General features: G+C 44.5%; 2 protein-coding genes across 2 annotated transcripts in view; one reads left to right on the plus strand and one right to left on the minus strand.

Moving 5' to 3' along the window:
• Window positions 1-15, minus strand: part of pmm2 (phosphomannomutase 2) — a 4,346-nt gene extending 4,331 nt beyond the window's left edge. The window contains exon 1 of the mRNA XM_063207088.1: window positions 1-15. This exon is cut by the window's left edge and continues 170 nt beyond it. The gene's annotated coding sequence lies outside the window, so the exon portion shown is untranslated.
• Window positions 16-317: 302 nt separating this feature from the next.
• Window positions 318-10,000, plus strand: part of mad1l1 (mitotic arrest deficient 1 like 1) — a 61,525-nt gene continuing 51,842 nt past the window's right edge. Inside the window, exons 1-8 of the mRNA XM_063206818.1 lie at window positions 318-398; window positions 1,316-1,461; window positions 2,248-2,388; window positions 3,608-3,702; window positions 4,417-4,501; window positions 6,126-6,250; window positions 8,396-8,477; window positions 8,780-8,910. Of these exons, the coding sequence (XP_063062888.1) occupies window positions 1,321-1,461; window positions 2,248-2,388; window positions 3,608-3,702; window positions 4,417-4,501; window positions 6,126-6,250; window positions 8,396-8,477; window positions 8,780-8,910 (800 nt within the window). The 5' untranslated portion in view covers window positions 318-398; window positions 1,316-1,320. The remainder of the gene's footprint in view (window positions 399-1,315; window positions 1,462-2,247; window positions 2,389-3,607; window positions 3,703-4,416; window positions 4,502-6,125; window positions 6,251-8,395; window positions 8,478-8,779; window positions 8,911-10,000) is intronic.

Below are 10,000 nucleotides of genomic sequence, written 5' to 3' on the forward strand. Positions count from 1 at the left end.
CAACGTCAGCCTCGCTGTGTTGTCAAAAAAAGAGGGGCGTGGACAGACACTTGACGGCACTACGTCATCACGTACGTTCCACTTTACCAGCTTAAATTTCATTATTTAGATGTTTGGAGAGCCATTTTGAAGCTAAATGGAAAACTATCTCGTGAAGTAAATAGTGATTTTTACCACAGCAGCAGCACACACTGCTAAACCCGTGTTGTATACATTTCTAAAGGATTTTTGATGCGATATATCAAGTTCAAACTCCATACACTAGGGGGCACTAAAAACGCCCAGCATGCTGCCACCACGGCATGAACTGTCTTGCTGTTCACAGAAGCAGAGTCTGCTTCGAAAGGAGGGAGATCCGAGAGTTGCTTTTCACTCATAGCCAGAAATTTCAAATACCAGTAAGTTTCAAAACAAATCCTACAGGAACAGTACACACACACACACACACTGATGTGAACACTATTGTTGTAGGCATTTTAAATCAGACACGTTTGAGAAAAATCCATTAAAGAGCATGCATGACACGCATGTAGCATAGCATAGCTGAAGTTAGCTGTCTTATTAGCAAACACACATCGCAATGTTTTGTAAACAGTTTACATTGTTCATTGTTGCGTTTGTGCTATAACATCGAAGTTTTGTAAACAGTTATGTGGTGTGTAACCTAACACTTGTAAATAATAAGTTAACTACGCAGTGCTTGTTTTGTCTGTGTAAAGACGTGGTGGTTGTTGGGTGAGTTGTTTTGAAGCTTCGTAATTTAGCAGAATTCGGTACAAAGTATTTGCAATGTTTATTTTTCTTGGGTTCTTCAAACTAGTCCAAAGAAAATATAGAGTAATGAACAAAGCTGAGGCGCCATTTGGTGAAAGGGAGTTTTTAACGGGAGGTTAACAACATTCTGCCCATGCCAAGCAAGGTGATGACAGGTGGTCTCATCATGGGTGTCAAGGTTCTTTGTACAACAAGCGTGACAAGCTGTTTTGTGAAGGTTTTACAGGTTTTGTGTTGCCATAGACATATATCAAGTTTATATGTTTATGGGTGATATGATACGTCTGCCGTCAAAATGGAATGGGTGTGTGTGCTTTCAGGGCTATGGTTTACGGGTCTTAAAGTTAAAATATGGCTTCTGTGTGTCTATGGTGACAAATTGTAGTATGTGTGTGTCGATAGTATGTGTGTTGTATAGGATTGCCAAAGTGGAATGTGTGTGTGTGTGTGCATGTATGTCTAAAAGTTGAAATGTGAACAGTATTGAGGTGTGTGTGATGTATACAATGTCATTTGGTGTATGTGTGTGTGTGTTGTCCAGTTGAGATGGAGGACCTTAGTGATGACACGACAGTCTTCAGCACTCTGAAGTCTTTCAAGAGTTTCATGTCCCGACCTGAACGAGCTCTAAGCCAGCCGAGCTATGGAGCCAGTGACCTGGGCAAACTATACACACACAAGATGGAGGTAACATTGCTGTGTGTGTGTTTTTTTTGTAGGAGTCAGCTAAGCGTATCCACTCCCATACCAGTCTGCTGCTGCTCGTGTGTGTGCGTGTGCGTGTGCGTGTGCGTGCGTGCGTGCATTTTAGATGGAGGAGGCTACCAAGTGTGTTCATTCCCATCCAAGCCTTCTGCAGATCTCTCATCTCATGTCTTGTGTGTGTGTGTGTGTGTGTGTGTGTGTGTGTGTGTGTGTGTGTGTGTGTGTGTGTGTGTGTGTGTGTGTGCGTGCGCGCGCGCGCTATGCACATCCACTCCCATACCAGCCTGCTGCTGCTGTCTTACCTGTGTGCGTGTGCGTGCGTGCGCACGTGTGTGTATATGTGCGCACGTGTGTTTTCTATAGATGGAGGAGTCTGCTGCAGCTGTATTATTCTGTTTGTGTGTGTGTGTGTGTGTGTGTGTGTGTGCGCGTGTGTGCGTGTGCGTGCACATGTACATGTGTGTTTTCTATAGATGGAGGAGAGTACTAAGCGTGTTCATTGCCATATGAGTCCGCTGCAGCTATCTTACTGTGTGCGTGTGCATGTGTTTTCTAGATGGGGGAGAGTGCCAAGCGTGTTCACTCCCATACCAGCCTGCTGCAGCTCTCTGACCGTGCGTGCGTGCGTGTGTGTGTGTGTGTGTGCATGCGTGTGCGTTTTCTAGATGGGGGAGAGTGCCAAGCGTGTTCACTCCCATACCAGCCTGCTGCAGCTCTCTGACCGTGCGTGCGTGCGTGCGTGTGTGTGTGTGTGTGTGTGTTTTCTAGATGGAGGAGAGTGCCAAGCGTGTTCACTCCCATACCAGCCTGCTGCAGCTCTCCCAGGAGAAACAGCAGATGGAGATGAGCCATAAGAGAGCTCGCATAGAACTGGAGAAAGAAGCACAGAGCAGCGCAAGAGACTTGCAGGTAACACACACACACGCACACACACACACACACACACACTAGAGGGCTCGCATAGAACTGGAGAAGGAGGCCCAGAGCAACGCAAGAGACTTACAGGTATCACACACACACACACACTCACACACACTCACACATGCACACACTAGAGGGATCGTATAGAAGAACACACAAGAATTTGAATCTTGAATTCAAATTGGGTAAAAAGCATTTCCCTTTTGAGTAATGGCGTGCGTGCGTGCGTGTGCCTACCCCTGCATCTGCATTGGCTACCGGTATCCACTTGCATTCAGCACAAGGCCCTGACCCAAAGCTATTGCAGGTCCTGCTCCAGATTAACTGAAGGCTATGCTAAAGCCTAGGGCTGCACAATTAATCGAAAAATAATCAAAACCGTGATAAAATAGTGAAATCGAACTCATGATTTTAATCGTGATTTAATTGTGGCAATAGTGACCTACTTTTGAGAGCGTCCTTGAAGCCAGAACATACTGACAGGCTGGTGTTTCTGGCCAAAAATCTGTCCACTTAAGTTTCAATGCTATTGCCTTTACATAATTATTACATTTCATTTCATTATGCTCATCCCGTATATAATTCATTCCTGGTTATATTTCATGTTGTTATAATTTTCAAAAAATCTGCAAAAAATCAATAATCTTGATCAATAATCGTGATTACAATTTTGACCAAAATAATCGTGATTATGATTTTTTCCATTATCGTGCAGCCCTACTAAAGCCATATGTTCCTTCCAGGGTGTTGCGTTCCTCCAATACCAACCGTCTAGCCTTGCTCTCTACTCACACAAGGCAATCCCAGTCCAAACAGTTCTCTGTCATCGTCCCTCAATGGTGGAATAAGCTGCCCTTTCTTAAAAGAGCAGGGCCATCCCTCGCGACCTTCAAGAAGCTAGTGAAGACTCTTCTGTTCTGAGAGAGCTTCCCTGCATAACATGACTATCTCTACTCACCTCTAATCATGAGTACTAATCTACACTAAACTTCATGGGTCCTCCACTACTTTTCTGCTGTCAACCGGTTCTATATGACCTGTATACTGCTGTACTCTGTACTTGTATGAATGTCCTCCTTGTAAAAGTAACTTTGGTCAAAAGCGTCTGCTAAATGTAATGCAATGCAATGTAATGTGTGTGTGTGTGTGTGTGTGTGTGTGTGTGTGTGTGTGTGTGTGTGTGTGTGTGTGTGTGTGTGTGTGTCAGCGTGAGGTGGACAGGAATCAGGATCTCTTGCTGCGGATTGGCCGGCTGGAGGAGCGGGAGGCGGAGACTGGGAGGAACCTAACAGAGAAGGAGGAGTAAGGATTCTAGAATTTTACAGTGTTCTATGCATGTTATTCTTATGGAGAAGGAGTAAGAATTCTGGAAGTTTACAACATTCTACACATTCTAAATGTCATTGTAATGGATAAAGTAGGAGTAATGCCTTAGTCACACCAAGAGCGACCTACGCTAACTGAGCGACGGAAGTCATTATTTTTGTTTGGAGGGTTAGCGAACTGGGTAAACACAGTGAATTCGCCAGGTGCAAAGCGAACTGAGTGACCAGAGAGAATTTTAACGATTAAAGTCAAGCTAATATTATGGTAGTGAGCTATGACGTGGTTCGGCGGAAGCCATTTGGAATGTTCATAACTTACCTCCGAATGTCCCAGGCCTGAGCCGTTAACCTATGTGATTAGTTAAATCAAACATGTCAATGTCACGTCCAGAGCAAATGCAGCAAATTCATGGCGAAACTTCTTCAGCTACCTCCGCTACCAGGCATTCTAGAATTTTACTACACAAACTTACCGACTATCCCCACCCCCAGCGAATATCGCCCATTTTGGAGTGTAACCGATATCAAATTGTAGGTATCACACATTTGATGGTTACAACTCGAAGTGATACGAGTGGTGCCTGCGTGTTTACAGTTAAAACTCCAATTCTGTATAGTGTGCTGCACAACCAAATCAAAGTCGTGTAGTTTGACTGCTAACATTCTAATTACATCTCGTCCTTCCTCAAAGGGTTAACCGACAGCTGCGACAGAACATCCAGGAGGTGGAGAAACGCCTGGAAGAGAAGGATGACGCCCTGTCACACGCCAACCAGGTAGGAGGAGGGAGTGGAGTGGAGTGTACAGGGCTTGACACTGGCACCTGCCAACCGGCCAAACGCTGGTAAAACTTGGCTGTGGCTGGTAACAATTTCAGTGTCACTAGCCAATTTGGCAAGTAGCTTTATTCTATGGTATGACATATCAGAATAGCGTATATTCTGCACTTTGCCATTTGTGTATCAATTGTTTGTATTTAAGTTCAAGAAAAAGCTCAGTTACTCAGTTTCTATTTGTTTGTTTTATTTCCATGTAGAAACCCATGCACTCATCTTCTTGCTTTAACCACCTCATCTTCTGAGGTTAGATGTACAGAGTCATGATTTAAAAAAATCAAATTTAGTAGAATAGTGGCTAGTAGAATAGCTGGATGGCTAGTGACTCGGGAAAACCACTAGCCACAGTGGCCGGCAAGCCAAAAAGTTAATGTCAAGCCCTGGTGTAGTGTAGTGTAGTGTGTGTGTGTGTGTGTGCGTGCGTGCGTGTCTGCGTGCGTGTGTGCGTGTGTGCGCGTGTGTGTGTGTGTGTGTGTGTGCACGCAGAAAACCAACTGGGGCCCAGGACAAAGTAGTCTGTTGTTCTGGGCCCATGGACCGAGGAGGGCTAGTATTAAGACCTCATTGTATATATTAGGGCCCATTGAGATTACTTTATACCTGACCCAGCCAAAGCTGTCAGCGGCCCTGTATGTGTAGCACTAAATTGTACATCACTCAGATGATTGTAAAAGCTCCTAAATACCTCCTAAATACCTCCTCTTACCTGTAAATACTTTTAAATACCTCCTCTTAATGTATGTTCTCTACAAGTCTTCTGTTGTCCAGTCTTGCACTTTAAATGTCTGTATGAGCAATGTCTACGTCCATACTGTCTATGTCCATGTATGAGTACTGTCTATGTCTATACTGTCTATGTCCTTACCTAGATTAGTCTATGTCTGCATGGGAGAGAAGAAACGCAATTTCAAATTCTTTGTATGACCAGTGCATGTAAAGAAATTGACAATAAACTTGACTTGACTTGACTTGACTTGAGCTTCTTCCGTAATCACATGGAGTAATCGTGTCATGCGTGCGGTACTGCAGGGGTTCCCGAACTTTCCCATGACGAGGCCCCCCATATACTAATAGATTCCAGCCAAGGTCCCCCTGACACGGGTCGTGCCACACTATTTTTTTTCTGCACTCTTTCACAACCATAAGTCTCAGAATACAGAATTCGGAGATGAAATAGATAATTAATGCAGTTCTCTACTAATGGAAATAATGTTTAGTTCATTAGTTGGCTTTTTTGGTGTACATTAATAAATTATTACTATTATTTGCTATACTTCCAACCTGCCGCGGCCCCCCCAGGGGTCCCCGGCCCCCACTTTGAAAACCACTACGCTACTGCATATGAATGATCTGTTAAAAAAAAAACGCTAATTCACATCTGCGCTTGTTGTTCTGTATATTTCTTGTGCACTTTGTATCTGCAAGGGTTGTAGCCTATGATTATGCCCTTGATTGTAAGTCGCTTTGGATAAAAAGCGTCTGTCAAAATACAATGTAATGTCATGTGTGTGTGTGTGTGTGTGTGTGTGTGTGTGTGTGTGTGTGTGTGTGTGTGTGTGTGTAGAATGTGAGTTGTCTTAAAGACGATGTGAGAGACTTGAATCAGCAGCTTCAAACTCAGCAGAGCCGAATCAACTCTCTCACCTTGGACAAGGAATCACTACAGGAACAACTGGACTTACAGCGCAAGTAAGAAAAATACACACACAAACACACTCACACATTACTACACACACACACACACACACACAAACACACACACACACACACACACACACACACACACACACACACACACACACACAGCAGAGGAGAATCAACTCTTTCAAGAACTCAAGAACAACTAGACTTACAGCACAAGTAAGCGCGCGCACACACACACACACACACACACACACACACACACACACACACACAGACACACACACACACACACACGGCAAGCTGTCTCTGTCACATTCTACACACCAAATTTACCAAGGTTTCGTTACAAATACGGCCAGAAAAAAAACCCCAGCTGAAAATTCCCTAAACGCAATTTTTTGTGTACATGTTTTGCATCACTGCAATGTCACGTTTTGATGTGTTACACTGCCCTCCAAAGGCAAAGTGGAGTAACTACACCAACATTGGAACTGAGAAAAATGCCAAAGCCTTTGTATAAGGTTGGATATGGTAGATACTGCAAGTTTGACATAACAATATCTCTAAAACGGGACACATTTAGACCATAAGGCTTTGTCACAACATAAAGAAGGTGTAATGAAGGCCTTGCCTGGTTTCCACCAGACGATCTCACAAGGGTCTTTCAGATAAGAAAGATTGTGCAAAGCAATATGGGATTTCACAGGCTAACCATTTTAACCATACATGCTCGCACACACACACATGCACGCACTCGCACACATGGCTACACACATGCACGCACAAGGCTATGCACACACACACACACACACACACACACACACACACACACACACACACACACACACACACACACACACACACACTAGGGCTGGTAACATTCCCCAGAAATTAAATTCGAATATGTGTCTTAAAATATGGTCCGAATATCGAATATATTCGAATATTATTATTAATTAATTAATATTTTTTCCCGCAGAGAAAAAAAAAGAAAAAAAAAACGAGCACTGGGCACGGAATAGACAATGGGGAAAAGGCTATTGCATATCGTTCTACCCGTGTATTTTATGCTGGAGATCGAATAGATACAATTAGTGTTAAAAACTCCAAGTGGGAAAGTAGAAACACGGCACTAGCCAGGCTGTGCCCTCCTAGTGGCGCAACACTTTGAACGTCGATGATAATCAGGCAAACACGATGTGAAAGACTATCTTGGTCCGTAACTGGCGACTGTAGATGTTAGAAGCAACAAGCAATGTTGTTTGGTCGTAAGTAGCCTAAATGTCACTCTTAATTTAGGGCGTATTCATTCAGACCAGGATTGATAGACTTTCGTTTTGACCAAACGCTGTGTTTCTATCACCTGGAGTTGGTACGGGGACCCAGATAGTCTTTCACAACGGCACCTTCGCGGATGCGCGCTCCCTCTCTCTCACTCACCCACCCACACACACACCGACACACACGCACACACACACGCACACACACACTAGCGTCACCCAACCTCTCCAACTAAAATTTGGGCTGTACCTCGCTTGATTCCATTGCTGCTTTGACAAACTCCTTGATGCCGCCTGCTTTGGTCTCGTGCATCTCGTCCCCAATTCAAGCAATTCGTGACTGCCTCTTGTCGCCTTATCTTAAGCCAGCATTTGTGGCGGACGGTGCAAAAATGTGAAGACCAGTCGCTTATCTGTAGCTACAAAAAAGCTATATTGCGACTTCATGGTGCTAACTCACACCTCGCCAGCTTCCATACCACTTTATCACTCGGCTCACTTTTATTCCGTGCATAGTTTGGAGTGGGGGTGTAGAGCTCCACGTTGTAAGTCATTCACGAGAGACGACAACTTCTTACAATGTGGTTCGAACAGCAATAAGAACTCAAATGTCAAAACAATCTGCACAAAGCTACTCTCTATCAACAAAGCAATTCGCAGTCCTTGCTTCCTTGTTGTGACATGTGACTGCAGCAGCTACACACAGGCCAGTAAGGGACGCACCATGGACACTTAGGAGAATCAATGCGCGCGCTGCCCTGCGCAATATATTTCGTAAATTATTCGAATATTCATTTTTGCGTTCGAATATACATATTTTTCCCATATTCGAATAATATTCGAATTTCGAAAATTATTTTACCAGCCCTACGACATATGGTAACCTTTGACCTCTGTTCGCCCTCTGCAGAAAGTACCAGGAGGTCAGCCAGAAGCTGCAGACCATCCAGTCGTCACACACAGCCAACGAGGAGAGCCAGATCAAGATCAGGGTACGTGCAGGGGTGGAGCTATTGGGAGGGCGAGCAGGGCACTTGCCCCTGGGCCCAGGGCCCTCCCATATTGGTGGTTGGGGCCCTACTGTGAGATTTGCAATTTGTATAGGGGGCCTTATAATTGTCTTGGCCCAGGGGCCCTGTCTGCAATTGTTCCACCACTGGGTGTGTGTGTGTGTGTGTGTGTTTAGGAGTTGGAGTGTCGGTTAGCCCTTCAGGAGGGAGACGGTGTGATTATGAGGAGTATGAAGTCTGAAGTGGCTCGAATAGAAATACTTATAGTGTGTGTGTGTGTTTAGGAGTTGGAGCGTCGCTTGGCCCTCCAGGAGGGAGACAGTGTCATCGTGAGGAGTATGAAGTCAGAAGTGGCTCGCGTCCCCGACCTCGAGAGAGAACTCAAACGCCTACGAGAGGACAACGCCTTCCTCAGGTAACCAACCAAACACAACGCACGTCACCCAGGTAAATTGCAGTGCACGTCACTTGGGTATCAACCAATAACAGAGCACATCACCCGAATATCAGCCAATTGTAGAGAACATCATTCCGGTAAACAGCCAATCGCAATGCATCATTTGGGTATCAGCCAATTACAGTTGCTTTTTGTCCTAATATCTGTGTGATGTGTATGATATGTACTTGTATGATACTAGGGATGCACCGATACCACTTTTTTGAAAACCGATACAAGTACGAGTACAGTAATGTGTGTACTTGCCGATACCGAGTACCGATACCGATACCTTTTACCACCAAAATACAATTAAAATAAATGCTTGGCCTTGTTTTTTTCCACCTGTGATATTTTTATTGCCCATTTCCATGAAGATTTAAATGTTAATAAATGTATGAGGTGGCACTTTTTTCCATGCTGGTTTCAAGTCCACAGAACGTGACAAGATTTTGCATTGTTTTGTGTAATAGCAGTATCGTTCCTGGTATCGGCAAGTGCTTGATGAGTACGAGTATAATGAGCAGTATCGGGTGCCGATACCGATACCAGTATCGGTATCGGTGCATCCCTATATGATACCTAACTTTTTTCACCACCAGCCAAAATGACTGGCCTTACTAGCCAAACACACTCATTAAGGGGTCAGAGTGGCTAGTATGTTGGTCTTTTCTACCAACCAAACTTCAATTTCACCAGCATTTGGCTGCTTGGCGGGTGTTGATGTAGAGCCCTGACTGCATCCTGGATAGCTGTAATTTCACGTCCTGCAAGTTGCTTCTGCTGGACTACAGCAGTGACATCAGATCACCACCAGAGGGAGCTGTATGTCAACACACTGAAACTCAATGCAGGAAAGACACATGCAGTGTGACTCAGTCTGTGTTAGAGTACCAAGAACTCGCACAAACACACACATGTACACACCACCCTCATATGAAACTCAGTGCAGACAAGACACATGCAGTGTGACTCAGTCTGTGCATGGATAAATAATGATTTCATGGGCCAGACAACAAAAAAGCCCCCCCCCCTCAATGGGTGCTGGCAGCTTACAATATGTCACCTG

Source organism: Engraulis encrasicolus, chromosome 1 (genome assembly GCF_034702125.1).
Source record: "Engraulis encrasicolus isolate BLACKSEA-1 chromosome 1, IST_EnEncr_1.0, whole genome shotgun sequence".
In the NCBI taxonomy this organism is placed as follows: domain Eukaryota; kingdom Metazoa; phylum Chordata; class Actinopteri; order Clupeiformes; family Engraulidae; genus Engraulis; species Engraulis encrasicolus.